Here is a 16,067-nt window from a genome sequence, read left to right on the forward strand (position 1 = left end):
AGAGAGAGATCAAGAGAGGATAGCACAGGAGAAGTTGCAACAGGCTTAGGCAACTCTTGTAAGGAGTTTTGCTGATTTGGAAGGAGAGAATGGGCTGAAACTGAAGGTGGAACTGGGATGAAGAGTTTTTTTTTTTTTTATGATGGTAGAAATAACACAACATGCTTGAATGTTAACAGGATGACCTAGTAGAGAGGGAAAAATCAATGAATCCATGAAGAGAGATGTGTGAGAGGACACTGAGTGGCCAGGCAGAATGATTCGGTGATTCAGAAGGTTCTATGACTTAGAAGACTGATAAATTAGACATCTTTTCCCAACTGAAACCCAACATCTCTGTCATACAGTTCTCAACAGTCAGTACTTGTCTAAGAAAAAAACGACACAATCATCCAAATCTGTAGGGGCTGAAAGCAAAAAGATAACGATTGTTAAATTCTTGTTTTTAAAGTGAAATTTATCACCTCGTACCTGCTCCATGACATACGAAGAACTAAAAACCCCACTGCTGCTGCTGCTGGAGCTGGTTGAGGAATCTGCGGAGCTCCCAGACGGGGTCCCACTGCCCGAAGTCTTCACTGTAAGCACTTGCTCATCCGAAAAGCCCAGCTGGTGGAGTAGCTTTTGATCTTTATTCACTGTCAGCTGCAAAAAGTGATTTCTTAATTATTGAGAGGGAAAGGAAGAGGAAATATTCATATCAGGCTAAACAGTCAAATCGTATCAGTTTATTATTCATAAAAACTGCTTATTCAAACCTACCAGGCTATCATTTGTAAATATCTGTATGTTATCCACAGGAGAGCACAACTGCTTGGCTATCTTCCATCGGACACTGCCTATGGTTTCATTACTGTGAGCCTGTGAAACAAAATTGAACGCTGTTGTGAGAGAACTCATTTACTTACTGCTAGTGAGCATCTACTACGTACCGGGCACTGTTCTAGCAGCTGGGAACACAGCAGACAGCCCAAAGACAAGAATCCTGCCCTTATGAGGTTTCCCTTCTGCTGTCTCCCTCCCCGTATCATGCAAGGAATAAAATCTCAAGTCCTTCTTCCACTGCAGCGTCTTCCACTCTTCCTCCTCCTCCCTGTGCTCGACCCACACCAGCCATCGTACTTGCCTCTGTACCTGCTGCTGCCCTTGCCTGGAATGCATTTCCAAGCAAACATCACTTACTCTGTTGCTTTACTCGAGTTTGTGCTCAAATGCCACCACCTCAGAGAGACCTTTGCTGTTCATCTTTATCTAAAATACTTCATGCATAGCCATCACCTTCTACTAGCTGACCCTGCTTTGTTTTTATCTATTTTCTGTAACATTTATCACCCCCTGACATTATATTATATATTTATTTATATACCTGCTTATACTCTATAGTTTCCTTTCATAGCAGGTCTTTATTCTAAATTTGTTTACCAAACAGCTTTTAGAATCATCATTCATGCAACTACCTCAATTAAGACTATTCTTATGGAAATAACAAAACAATAGGACAGTGGCTACAGAGTTTAATGCAAACCTACCTCGACAGTAAAGGTATCTTTGGTAGACTCATAAGTAACATTAAGAGTTAAAAGATGTCCATGAAATGAGGCACCGTGAGGTAGAATAGTTCGTGGAACAGAGTAAAAATCCTTGAAAAAAATAAAATAAGTGAAACAAGTCAGATGCACAGTGCCACTATTAAACATATCAAAAATACACAACACATTTTGTCTAGTAATATGATGAATGAAGTTGCTTTAAAAGGAAGAGAGGCTTACCTCTATAGTGATCACATAGCGTTCTGCCAGAAGCAGCAATCTCTCAATTATTACAAGTTTAGTGGATCTATGGATTAAAAAAAGTGTTTTCTGAATGTATGTGAAATGAACTGCTGATTTGAGCTCAATTCTACTGTTTCATCAAAACCACAATCATAGTTAGCACACACTGGTAAAAGACTGAAACTTGCTAAGATTAAACTTCCTCTCACGCAATGGAAGGTGGTTTAATCAGCTCACAGCTGTAGTTAGAGCACAGAAGGAATGGGGAGGAGAAGCCTGCCCCACTCCACATTCCTTTCCTTTTCTTTCTTCTTCTTTTTCTGTTTTTAAACAGTTATTCCATAAACAGAAGACCTGCGTCTCCAGGTCTACCTGTCCATCAATCCACTAAGGATTCACAATCAGTGAGTTTGACTCTCATAATCTTGTAACTAAAACATGCCACAAAATTCTGTAAACACAAGAAATCTGATGAAGTTCTGAAATGCCTAAAAATTAGAAGACAAATGCAAACCACAAATAGAAGTTGTTGTTTGAAAATGAGATCTGAGGTGTCTTTTGGTAGAAGATTTATAGAATCTTATTTGAAATACTAAACAGGACTGTAATAGTCAGCAGCTTATACAGCACATCTCCATCCTTTATTAAAGAGAATACTACATGTATTAATATTAACATTAAGAAATAAAAATTCAGGTGTCCCATTTAAACATTTGTTATTCCAGATAGTTTAGATATTTCAAATAGGTGTATTTCTAAAACTGAAAAGAGGTACTACCATTTCATAACAATTGGCCTTGTATGCTGATTAACAGTATTGAAAATTTCACTTTAAAAACAACTGGTTAAACATATTTTAATAGTTCTACTAAATACATTTAACAGATCTAAATTCTTCTAGTCTATGGATGAGAACTAGAACTTGAAATTCAGATGGAATATCTTTAGGAAATATCTAAGTGCTATAATAAGTGAATTGTTGAGTGAACCGTTTTAATTATGCCTCAGTAATGAATTAAATTACAGATAGTATTAGAAAACACTGGACAGATGAGAGAAAATCCCTTCCCCCATAAGTTGGAACAATTATGAATACTGAAAAGTTCTTTCAAAACTAGTGAAATGAGATAAATAACATGTTCTGGTTTAAATTCAACTTTGAAATCACACATTTTTATTAACTCTATTTAGAGTTTTTAATAAGAATATTTTAAAATTATTAGGTGGTTTTTCTCTGGAGTCAGCCAAATATGAAATGATTCAGAATTAAAAGCACTTAGTAAAAAGAAAAAAAAACTAAAACAAAAAACACACTCATTTAAAGAAGTAGCAGTTTGGAAATCCCAATCCAACAGCTCATAAATGCACTTCTATTCTGATTCATCAGATAAATGGACTACTAAGGAACTGAGTCACACAAAGGCACTACATCTTACAAACATGTAATTAGAAACTCTTACTATACATTCTCTTTCTTTTTTTCTTTTTTTTTTTTAGACAGAGTCTCGCTCTGTTGCCTGGGCTAGAGTCAGTGCCATGGCGTCAGCCTAGCTCACAGCAACCTCAAACTCCTGGGCTTAAGCGATCCTACTGCCTCAGCCTCCCCAGTAGCTGGGACTACAGGCATGTGCCACCATGCTTGGCTAATTTTTTTTCTATATATATTTTAGTGGGCCAGATAATTTCTTTCTATTTTTTAGTAGAGACGGGGTCTCGCTCTTGCTGAGGCTGGTCTCGAACTCCTGACCTTGAGCAATCCACCCGCCTCGGCCTCCCAGAATGCTAGGATTACAGGCATGAGCCATCGCGTCCGGCCTATACATTCTTAATGGAAGTCTATCTGAGACATACTTCCAAGAATGTGGACATGTGAAAGTCATGCTAGTGTTCTTATCATGAGTTGAATCTATAATTACGTCTGTCATTTAAAAATAAAGTCTGACAGGGCTGAGTTTTATTGGCTTCCTTCACATTAATAATATGTATAGTGACATAGTACTCACCTCATTTTAAAAAAGAAGGTTAAAAAAGAAGAATGTGGGCAAGGACCTGTTGCCTTTATTCCCCTTTTAAAGGAAGGCTTTAAAAAGCAAAGGAATATCCCCAATTGTAAATACAAGTAAGTAAATACATAATGTCATTCCAGCAAAGACCCAATGATTATCCACCACTAGAGGGCAGCAGAGTGAAGTACAGAGAGCAAGCCCGTCTCTGAGCACCCGCCAAGCTTTCCTGATTAGGGGCTGCTTACCGGGAAACAAAGGCTCAAATTTGTATGAGTACAAAAGTAGTTTAGTTACTTCAATCTAATGTTCCAAAATATGCATTATTTATCTTTACTATATGAAAAAATTACAGCAAATACTAAACTCAGCTTTCACTGATAATATCTGAAAACTAAAAATAGCAATGTGAATAAGAAACAATGTCAATTCAAAGTTTTAACAAAAATATTTGAGGACAAAATTCTCACTAAAAATTATTTTGAAAAGTAACTTTAGTTAAATAATATTTTAACAGACTATGACCATATTATAATGCACAATTTTAATTAATCATCATCTTCCACTTATTTTGTTTATCCCATTAATGCCCTGGGTTTGACTACTCAAAGAGAAAAGGTGTATCTGATAAGTTATTAAGTATTTCAAACTTGAAAAAAATTACTCCATGTACAATGAATACATATTTATTTCATCCTAAAGAGTAGGTTACTCATGCTACACAGAATGAAAGTAAAATGAATCTAAAATGAACCAAATGCAAACAATAAGAGCACCTGTCACTAGGTAGGGAGGTGGGGACGGAGCCACACTCGAGTGGTTCTGGTGATTCCTTCCCTACATACAGATCTTCAAAAGAGATACAGATTTAGGGATGTAAGATGGGAAATATATAATCCCCAGGATATTACTGCTTACAAAAATTATGATATAAAATGAGAAAATCAATAATTGAGGGGGATCTACAAAGGAAAAAAGGATACCAATCATTTTTTTAAACTGATCTGAATTTATGCATTGTGTATTTCTCACTTCTGTAATCACTTACCTATATGGAGACTGAACTGATGTTGCTACAGTTGGCATGGCAGTTGCTGTAAGCATTTTTGTGGCTCTGGTCACAGCATGTGTTAGAGTGGGGCCACCAAGTGCTGAACTGGCTGCCTAAAAAATACAAAATAATCATTCTATATCAGGGTCTCTCAACCTGGACTCTAATGACATTTTGAGCTGGATAATTTTTTGTTATAGAGGGCGGTAGTGGGCACTGTATGATGTTTAGCAGGATTCCTGACCTCTACCCACTAAGTAACAGTAGGACTTTTCTAGTTGTTAACAACCAGAAAGGTCTCCAGACATTATCAAATGACCACTGGGAGGCAAAATAAACCCCAATTGAGAACCACTGCTCTACATAGGGTTGTTTTTTAGTTTTTTTTTTTTTTTTTTTGAGACAGAGTCTCACTGTCACCTGGGCAAGAGTGCCATGGCATCAGCCTAGCTCAAAGCAACCTCAAACTCCTGGGCTCAAGCAATACTTCTGCCTCAGCCTCCCGAGTAGCTGGGACTACAGGCATGTGCCATCATGCCCGGCTAATTGTTTCCTATATATTTTTAGTTTTCCAGGTAATTTCTTTCTATTTTTAGTAGAGACAGGGTCTCGCTCTTGCTCAGGCTGCTCTTGAACTCACTCCTGAGCTCAAACGATCCTCCCTTCTCAGACTCCCAGAATGCTAGGATTATAGGTGTGAGCCACCACACCTGGTCCTACATATGTTAATTTTTTTTTTAAGGCTGGTCAAGTGAAGCAGTGGAAGTGGAGAAGGAACAAAGGAATCTGTAACTGGTTGTGATCAATTAGTTGTAAACACCACTGCACTGGGACCAATGATACACATGTTAATATTTACATGGTACCTCATATAGGAGTACTTAAATACTTGAATGTTTTTTATGATGACGTACTTGGATGGGAGTCACAATTAGGGAAATGCTGTACAGATTCTAGTGCATATTTATCACCAGAAACTTTAATTTATTCACATATGGCGGCAGTAGAATTTTATGCTTTTTTTTTTTTTTTTTTTTTTTTTTTGTTTGTTTTTTTTTTTTTTGTTGAGACAGAGTCTCACTTTGTTGCCCAGGCTAGAGTGAGTGCCGTGGCGTCAGCTTAGCTCACAGCAACCTCAGACTCCTGGGCTTAAGCGATCCTACTGCCTCAGCCTCCCAAGTAGCTGGGACTACAGGCATGCGCCACTATGCCCGGCTAATTTTTTCTATATAGATTTTTAGTTGTCCATATAATGTCTTTCTATTTTTAGTAGAGACGGGGTCTCGCTCAGGCTGGTCTCGAACTCCTGACCTTGAGCAATCCACCCGCCTCGGCCTCCCAGAGTGCTAGGATTACAGGCGTGAGCCACCGCGCCCGGCCGAATTTTATGCTTTTAGAATACTTTTTTTTTTCCTTTTTGAGACATGGTCTCACTCTGTTCCCTGGGCTAGAGTGCAGTGGCGTCATCATAGCTCACAGCAAGCTCAAACTCCTGGGCTCAAGTGATCCTTTTGCCTCAGCCTCCCAAGTAGGTGGGACTGCAGGTGTGTGCTACCACGCCCAGCTAATTTTTCTATTTTTTGTAGAGACAGCGTCTTGCTCAGGCTGGTTTCAAACTCCTGGCCTCAAGCAGTCATCCTGCCTCGGCCTCCCAGAGTGCCAGGATTACAGGTGTGAGCCAATGTGGCTGGTTGGAATACTTCTGATTAGATATAAAATTTAAACAAACAAATTTCAACCGAAAATGAATGTTTAATGCTTTAACCATCATGCTGGGAAAAAAGACATTAGAAATATAATGAGATAGTATCACACAGCAGGCTTTTGATAGACAAAGACAACTAATAGCACCTGAGTGTCCTGCTATGGCTTTTAATGGCATTTATGATATAAACTAGAGGAAACATGGAGAAGAAAAGGAAAAGAAGCAAGTGCTTGCAAAAAATTCTGGGACAGACAAAAGAGAAAAACACTCTATTAGAAATATGGAATGTATAGATCTGTTTTCTGAAGACAGTTCCTATAACCCCTGAGAGTGGGTGGGTGGAGTAAAGAGGTGGTAGGAGGGAGAAAGAAAGATTTCCTATAAAGTACACTTCTATACTGGGGCCATCATGGCAAATGTTTGCTTCCTATGCCACAAATGGTACTGTTGACAAATTCTTCAATAGGAACAGCCATAAACATCAACATTATACATTATGTAAAACTACAAAATTATAAAAGAAACAAAGCATTTATTTCAAAGACACGTTAATAAAATTTGCTACTCACTTCTAGTCTTGTATAGCAATCGGCAATGAATTTCTTATGTAAAGATACTGAATCCTGAAAGTAAAAGGCATATGGAACTTAAAATCAGTTTGTGACATTTAGTTGTAATCACTCTTCAGGACAAAACACCAAAATAAAGAAGCCAGTTTTTGGGCATGCCAAGGATCACAGCTTATCAATGGAAAATATATAATTTTCTGCTTTTCTGTGTATGAGTAACTTCTTTCCTAAGATACCCACCTTCTTTAACCTAGGATTTAGATTAATGTAACTATAGTTTATGATTAACTGAATAGCTTCATTAGCAATTTCTTCATCAGGTGATTCCATGGCTATTTTCCAAATGAAATCCATTCCTATCAATTCCAGCTTTTCTACATACTGTTCAAAAGAAAAAAAAAATTATGTATCACACTGGGATCACAGAATTGTAGACAATTATTTTCTGTTACATCCTAAGTCCATCTCTCTTCAGTTCAACATGAATTAAGGCTGTAAAAACTCAGCTATATATGAAAACACTATTGTGCTGATATAGAATTTTAAAACAAAAACAACCAACCACAGAAGCACTGGGCAACCTCCATGGGAATCAGGATAGGTATGGAGATATTCCTCCAGATAACCCTAAACCCACACTCAACATATACCCAGACAGGCTACTGAAGCAGAAACGGAGGGTGAGATGGGCACTATCTTCGCGAGCTTTTCTTCAAAAGGAAACAGAGTCAAGTGAGAAGTGGTTAGTAATTCTTGGGTCTCAATCTGGTCTTCACATAGCTCAGTTAGAAATAACAGGATCTGGGACTGACGAGATCTTGTAAAACTTCTTACCACTCCAAGCCAGGTCCTGAATGAAAAGGACTGGAAAAAGAGCTAGTTTTTGCCTTTTCTTTTTAAGAGGCATATGTAAATATAAACATAAGCTATATACACTCCACAGATCCTCATTTTCCTGTTTCATTGTCTATTCCTACATTTTTCTCCTCAAATCCCTGCCATTGTTATCCCGGGATTGAAAACTGTGCTTACTTTTTAAGGTACGTGACTTGCTAGATCTGAGGAGTTTAAAGCTTAGATGAACTGTCCCCACTCTGCATTCGCCTAGCCACAGGAAGCCACTGGCTATTGCTAGATTAGCAAGAAGCAACAAGAGTGATCTAAGAAGTGAGCTGTGTTCTCCCAGGTGGGCAGTGAGGTGTGGCAGTGCTGCAACGGGAGCCTCCGTGACACTCTAAGAGAAGCTCTGCCGTCAGTGTGGGACCTGGCAGCCTAGGAGATCCCATTCTTTAAAAAGTCCATGTTTTCTCTCAGTTATAACACATTTTTTTTGTGTGTGCTGAATATCAAGTTATACTAGATTATCCAAATCATCTAGATTTGAAAATAATGTACTTACCAACTGAGCTCCTTGTCTTTTTAATCGATGGTCACAGAGATTCACGTTTTCAAAAAAAGTCTTAAATAAGTTAAAACCTGAAATTAGAGAATGTCAAATAAATTCATGTTCTTTAAGTAACACAGATAATCATCAGTGAAAAGACTCAAAATGTATGAAGAGCTAAAACCATAAAACTCTTGGCAATGGTTTCTTAGAAGAGGTAACAAAAGCATAAGCAACAAAAGAAAAAATAGGTAAACTGGACTTAATCAAAATTAAAAACTTTTATGCTTCAAAGGACATTATCAAGAAAGTGAAAAGACAGTCAACAGAATGGTAGAAACTACTAGCAAATCATGTATCTGATAAGGAGCTAGTATCCAGAAAACATGAAGAACTTTTACAATGGTAAAAAGACAACCCAATTTAAAAATGGGCAAAAGATTTGGATAGACATTTTCTTTAAAGAATATATTTACAAATAGCCAGTAAGTACATATGAATAAATGCTCAAAATCATTAGTCATCAGAGAAATGCAAATCAAACCCAGGAGATACCCCTTCATACCTGCTAGGATGACTAAAAGAAAAAAAAGTACATCATAACAAGTATTGGAGAGGACGTGGAAAAACTGGAAGCCTTACAAATTGCTGGTGGGATTATAAAATGTGCAGCCACTTTGCAAAACAGTTCTTCAAATTGTATGTCTCAGAAATTTGACCCCCTGATGTATATCCAAGAGAAATGAAAGCTTATATCCACACAAAAGCTTGTACACAAATGTTTACAGTGGCATTATTAACAGCCAAAAAGTGGTAACAACCCAAATGTCCATTCAACTGATAAATGGATTAACAAAATGTGGTATATCCATACAGTGGAATATTATACAGCCGTAAGATGGAATGAAGTACTGATCGTGCTATCATCTGGGTGAACCTTGAAAACATTATGCCTTAGCATAATAAAAGAAGCCAGATATACAGGATCACATATTGTATGATTCCAGTTATATCAAATGTCCAGATTAGGCTGATCCGTAAGGACAGAGAACAGAGTCAAGGCTGGGGGAAGGGAGGAATGAAAAGGGACTATTAATGGGTACAGGGTTTCTTTTTGGGGTGATGAAAATGTTCTGGGTTAGAAAGTAGTGAAGGTTGCACAACTTTGTGACTATACTAAAAGCCAATGATTGCATATTTAAAAAACATGAATTTGATGGTATTTGAGTATCTCAATTAAGAAATTTAATTAAAAGAAACACTTGAAACGACCATTTCTATACTTTGATAAACGTTTTCCTTAATGAATCCTTTTGTACTAAGGGATGTCAAAAAGATAATTTGGCAATTTGATCTATTGGGCCATACAATTTAAAAATTAATTATAAGATACCATTTATGTAAACAGGAATTTATTTGTGCATATCTAAATATGTCTTTACATGTATAAGGAAAATTCTAAAAGACTATTCCAAACTGTTTAGTTGCTTCTGAGAAGCAGGATTAGAAGGAAAGGAAAGAGCAAAATTTCTTACTTAAAAGTACTGGGGAAAAAATGATTTTAAGTTTTTTCCTACCATTCATAGTGATTTCATATGATTCCAATTTAAGGATTTTCTCCTTGAAGAGCTGCTGCTGAACATCACTCTCAAGATCATGCTGCCCTTTTGTGAACCACTCAAAACACATCTGTGGATTAAGGACAAATATTTACCCTATGACTAAGATCCCATTCCGTCAACTATGTATTTCAAATTGAGAAAGTAAAGATAAACTATTTTAATACTTCAAAAATTTATACTGCCAAAATACCACTCAAAAATGAAATGCTTGGAACTTTGGAACTAAATGAAACATTACTAGCAATCTTTCTCCTAGATAATGAAAATATATACTCATACTTTTCATTGGATTTTATACTTGGGTTTTTAGCATCAATATTTATTAAGCCTTGCTACGTGCCAGGTACTGTGCTAGGCAGCCACATACTTAGTCCTTTCAACAATCCTATTAGTAGTTAATATTATTCTGTAAAATGAGTTGACAAAAATGAGTTTCACTATTAGAAAACGTTAAAGTAGGTATTTCATTCCTGGTTTAATCTATTTTTAGCTGTTTAATCACAGTTTTAAAAATCTGTCCAAGCACTAATTCTTCTTTAGTGTTTCTGGAGGAATACATCATTATAGGAACTCAAATTTTTTTATTGGTAACTTAAAATTAGATTCATGCGAGGGAAAAAAATTAAAATATACCTAGAATTTTTAATCTGTATTCAGTTGAATTTGGTATTTTATCCAGAATGGTATCAAAATTATCAAAAAACTCACACATTTATTTTTACCACGAATATAGATTATATAAAACATTTTTCAGCACTTATAGTTCCTGGCCCATACTATTTATGCTTGTGAAAACTGAGAAGTATTTAGAATTGAAGATGTGAGACACATTAAAAAAACAGTGAAATATTTAAATATTTCTGCCTTACTTTATCCACAATACCATCTTCTTACCTCTCTATCTAATTCACAAACATCCTGGCCAGTCACAAGACACTCCCATATTTCCTTGGCACGATTCCAACCCAGATACAGAGTAGCTTCTTGCAAGAAAAATGCCAGAAATTTTAGATGTGCCTCTAAATACTGCAAAAAGAAATAATGCTAATTAGTTAACTCCAGGCATTCATAACTAAAAGCAACATTAAAACAAAATAAAAGTTTTAAATTTAAAAAATAGTTTTATTTAATGCTTTTTCAGAAAAGTTAGGCTAAAGTAAATGTGAGAAATCTGTTTACAAGTTGACAGTACAATATAATAGAAGCTACTTCAAGTCTATTACAAATTCAGTGGACTTTAGATGTCAATAAAATATAATTTCAGCAATCTCAGAGTAAAACATCACAAACTGACAACTGGTAAATGAAGATTTTTTTCTAATTTTTTAAAAACAATAATATTACGAATGAATTGATTTTTAAAAATCCATTATCCACAGAATTAACAATTATTTCAGATCAAAGACCAAAAAAAATGTTTTTCCTTTATCATATGAAAGATTAACCCACAAATATAATGTTTCTAAATTTTATTTTAAAATAATAATAGTTAAGATAACAAAACTGTTCCATCACTATAAACATACTTCCTGCTACCTCTTTATAGTTATCCCCAACAAATATTATTCTTATAGTTCAAGTATAAGAAGGCCAAATGACTGCCGCAGATCACAAAGCAAGAACACAATGCCTGATACCTCCCGGTAAGTGTATCGACCGTCCACTAGCGTCAGGCCAGTCAGGCCTCCGGGCCCAGCCACCGCTGCTGCAAGTCGATGACAAGCTATCAAACTTCCTGTTACCAATTTCACTATTTCAAAATTTTTCTTCAAGTCTTGAATAATGCTCTTGGCAAAAACAACAAAAAGAAAAGTGGTATGAGAATTTGCAGTAATTCTGTTGGTTTAACACATGTTGCTATTTTAGGATGTAGTCCTAGGTGAGAGGGAGCAAACAAGGATTTCCTCATTCGTATTCCCTACATAAAAGTCATAAAATCAGTCTGGTACGTACATTTACTAGAAAATTAATAAACTTCTCTACTAATTTTTTGCATCTAAAAGAGATTCCATTTTTACAAAAAAGAAAATAAAAAAGTCTTTGAAAATAACTTTTTCACTTCCTATGCATTTTTCCAGATCTTTCTTCTGGAACTTACCACAGTGAGGAAGCTCTAGCTCCATAAGCTAACTAATCTTTTTGCAATGCAAGATAAACTACTGAATTTTTTCAAGCCTACTTTTAAAATACCATTATAACTTTTAAGAATTGGCTTATTTCAACAAATTAAGCAAATAAAAAGGAAATGAGTGAGGGAATACATGAAAAAAAAAAGTTCCACAAAAATGAAAGCAGAATGTTTAAACTCAAGATTACTAAATGATATAATGAATTACTTCAACAGCCATCAAGATGTAAGATAGTGACTATGAACTTAGTAACTTTAGCCATATTTTGTTATTATAAAAGGTTGTGTAAGTATTGTATAATAATCAATTACTCTTACCTTGTCTTGCTTTTGATAGGTTTGTTTTATGAATGAGCGAGTGATTTCATGGAGCTGGCGCAAAGCTGGTACCACCCATACAAACTGGGGATTATTAAGTTGAGATGACTAGAGTTAAAAAGAAGTCACATTAATTAAATTTAGAAATAAATTCGTTTATTAGCTATAAAAAATTTCCAAGTCAATTAGGTTTATTGTTACACATTCTATTATTTTCCTCTTCATATTGCTCATCTATAGCTTATCTCCATGCACTCATAATTCAGTCTTCAGCTTCTTACTCTGCATGCAATTTCCTAAGGCCAAGAGCTGCAAACAGGAGTGGATGTGAAGTGACAGTAAATGTATAGGGGTGCATCAGCAAAAAACAGACAACAGGGAATTAGCAACTTCAGAGGATAGATTAAGTAGCATAGGCTGCTAAGACATGTTGACACGATGAAATAAATTGATGGCAAAAGCTTAACTTGGATAATACTGAACTGGCTGGTAAGTAAAATGGAATAGGATATGGCTTTCTATAATTATGTGATTAAGATACCAATGATAAGATCATGACACTGATCTACATGTTAAAGATAATATTCATGATCTGTTTGTATTTCCTAGTTAAAATAATTTCATAAGAGGTAATTCTATTTTTATTATTACAGACACTTTACACTTACACTGTACTGTACATTTTCAAAACAAATATATTATTTCTGAAACTGATATCACAATCCAGATCTTCACTATAGTATAGATCTAAAAAGTCTGATGTCCATGTAAGACTCTTTAAAAAGAGAATTGCTTTTTCATAAATAACATCTTTAGAACTTTGAAATTTCAAAATAAAATTTGGTAAGAATATAAGATTAAACATTATTACTCAATTGACCAATTATTAAATCTCTAACCAAAAAGCTTCTAAGTACTTATTTTAAACGCTAAATTTTTTGTTTTAAAGCCTTCTTGTTTTATTGAGTCTTCATGTAAGATGAAGACCCCCGTGGGGAGGAAAAATACTTTTGATGTCTTTTGTAGAAAAAGGTCTCACTATTGGATGTGTAAATTTGAGCAAGCTATTGCCAAAACGATATTGTTTTCCTTGCCCCATACAGATTAGCCAATCAATCAGCAATTACCATATTTCCTGGATTCTAAGACACAGGTTTTATAAATTTTAACATTTTTGAAATTGACATTTCTTACAATTATGTCAAAAGAAACTCACCAGCCACTAGGCACAGGAATAAGTTTTGATATAGCTGTCCTTACCGAAGTCTGTATTAACACAAACTTAGCTGACACAAAAGGCAGATGTTCATTTACCTGTCATTTTAGTTGTTACTTGGTATAGGTATCAAACAATGACTTTTGAATTTAAATTTGGATCACTGATGTCTTAGATGTTTTCAGATGGATTACGCTACGATGCAGCGCTGACTGTCTGTCATGTCCATCAATGCAATTAAAAGCAAACAAAACCGTCAGTGGTCTCAGACTAAAGAATTTCCCAAAGCCAAGAGAAGTTGGCGTAACAGACTCATACCCTGTGAAGGGCTGAACACTCTGCTATAAGGTCTCTCTGTCCTAAGTCGCACCTTAATTCAAGAGAAGCTGTTTAACTTGCAGTATACATAATCCAATTAAGGAATAAAGCAACTTGAGTTTTACAAAAGAGGATAAGCACACAAAACTCTGTATTCTTCAACATGCCTCAAAATTATACAGCCAATCTTAAAGATTTCAGAGAGGTCCAAAGCACTACTATAGATCTTCAAGCAGCGTGCCATGGTGAAGCTGTACATAACTGGTCAAAAGGAGGCTTCGACTCAGCCTCTGACTGTGAATCTAAACTGATGGTCAGTAAAAGCAAATTGTACTGCTTCTTTTTTTCTCTGAAAACTTATCAAATCTGCAATGCATCTTAGAATCACAGAAATAAGGTATATGTTAAAGGTCAACTGCTCGTGATACTATTTCTGCTACACTATAATCGTTGCAAAATGACAATAATCAAAACTGTAAGGTTTACGTCTAAACTTATACCTTCTAAAAGGATTACAAAAATTAGAATATAAATATGGACCCTTCAGCAATAAGCAGATATATTTTAAAAAGTACCATTATGACCAATTAAGTCAATTATGGTTAGAATGTTTTTATTTAACACTGAGAATTATCCTTTGAAGGTAACTCATTATATAATGAAATGAAAGAAAAATCATATGAAATTGAAATTTAAGAATTATTTCTGATATGGCCTTTCTAAAGTGTAGCAAACAGGAAAGATGTTATTAATTCCATCTTGTCTATGACATTATATTGCTAAGTTACAAGAAAATTTTACATTACTCTTCTTCAATTACAAAAGGGGCAAAAGGCTAGTGAAACAATCAAAATGAAGATATATGATAATGTCATGGAGTTGAGGTTTCATAAGCAGGAGTTAATGGGATGTCCAAACTTCACTCTTAAAGTTAGATGAAGCCTTAGAGGTCAACGGGTTTAGCCTGCAAACTTACGCCTAAATTCTCTTTATTCATTTTTTACTGAATGGCTGACTGCTCTCTGTCTTTCCAGTGATGAGGAACTCTCTACCTCAGAAGGCAGTGGATTCTGTTTTCAGACTGTTCTCAACAGAAAGTTCGCTGACACTGAAACATGCCTCTGCATAACTTCTTAGGAGATATAAAAGGTAAGTTGAATCAAACTTCTCTATAACAATCCTCTAAGGATCTGAAGAAAGCTTTCATGTTCTTTCTTGAGTTCTCTCTTCTCAAAGATGACATCCTCATTTCTCTCTCTGCCTTGTTTTTCCAGACCTAGCCATTTATCCAAATGAACCAAAGCAAAATTTTTTGCGTGGGAGGAAAATTTTTTAAAGTATTTCCTCCTGTACTAACCACATCACCAGGAGAGCATTTGTACTGAGGACCTCTGGCTACTTTTACTTTCTGTTACATGCTTTGGCAAGTGGCGGCAAATCAGCTGTGTGTAAGTGAGGCTTCCGCACAGGGTCCTCACAAGGTAGAGAGGAGGGAGTGAGAGGAAGGGAACCAACATTTACTGAAAGCTGCCAGGCACTGTGCTAGGAGCCTGAAGATAGCGACTCAAGGAATGTGCACATACTACTAATTGAGTAAAAATCAGGTTTTTTTGGTTTAGTAATTTTTTTTTGGACCAGTACACTTAAACTTTTTAATTGAAGGAAAAAAAGAAGTGAAATAAGAGGGAAAGGGTTGGGGCAGACAGTGGAAGGTACAAAGGAAGCAAAGGAAAGAGGATCATGGGAGCTGAGGGTAACCTGGCAGAATCTACAGAAATAAAGTTAAGAAATAAAGGCTGGAATTTCTGAACACAACAGTGGAACTTGGGAATTTTAAGAGTGTCAGAAGCAGAGGGAAGGGGAATCAGTTGGGGAATAGAGGTAGCTGAGGGCGGGAGGGGAGTAAGAGGTGGGTGAGCTTGTCTTACCCTTTGCTTAGTTTCTGTGTAGCCTGGCAGGGAGACATAATCCCCAGTCAGCC

The 16,067-nt window shown here is 35.9% G+C and overlaps 1 protein-coding gene across 2 annotated transcripts in view; it reads right to left on the minus strand.

The window, feature by feature from the left end:
• USP24 (ubiquitin specific peptidase 24) overlaps nucleotides 1–16,067 on the minus strand; it is a 125,207-nt gene that overhangs the window by 60,923 nt on the left and 48,217 nt on the right. For both annotated transcript variants that reach the window (XM_069480051.1, XM_069480050.1), the window contains exons 17-28: nucleotides 12,553–12,660; nucleotides 11,744–11,893; nucleotides 11,001–11,132; nucleotides 10,062–10,173; nucleotides 8,500–8,576; nucleotides 7,341–7,481; nucleotides 7,101–7,154; nucleotides 4,824–4,939; nucleotides 1,770–1,836; nucleotides 1,530–1,640; nucleotides 763–861; nucleotides 472–645 (exon numbers count right to left, since the gene is read on the minus strand). In XM_069480051.1, coding sequence (XP_069336152.1) covers nucleotides 472–645; nucleotides 763–861; nucleotides 1,530–1,640; nucleotides 1,770–1,836; nucleotides 4,824–4,939; nucleotides 7,101–7,154; nucleotides 7,341–7,481; nucleotides 8,500–8,576; nucleotides 10,062–10,173; nucleotides 11,001–11,132; nucleotides 11,744–11,893; nucleotides 12,553–12,660 — 1,341 coding nt within the window. The remainder of the gene's footprint in view (nucleotides 1–471; nucleotides 646–762; nucleotides 862–1,529; nucleotides 1,641–1,769; nucleotides 1,837–4,823; nucleotides 4,940–7,100; nucleotides 7,155–7,340; nucleotides 7,482–8,499; nucleotides 8,577–10,061; nucleotides 10,174–11,000; nucleotides 11,133–11,743; nucleotides 11,894–12,552; nucleotides 12,661–16,067) is intronic.

Source organism: Eulemur rufifrons, chromosome 8, assembly GCF_041146395.1.
Source record: "Eulemur rufifrons isolate Redbay chromosome 8, OSU_ERuf_1, whole genome shotgun sequence".
Taxonomy (NCBI): Eukaryota; Metazoa; Chordata; class Mammalia; order Primates; family Lemuridae; genus Eulemur; species Eulemur rufifrons.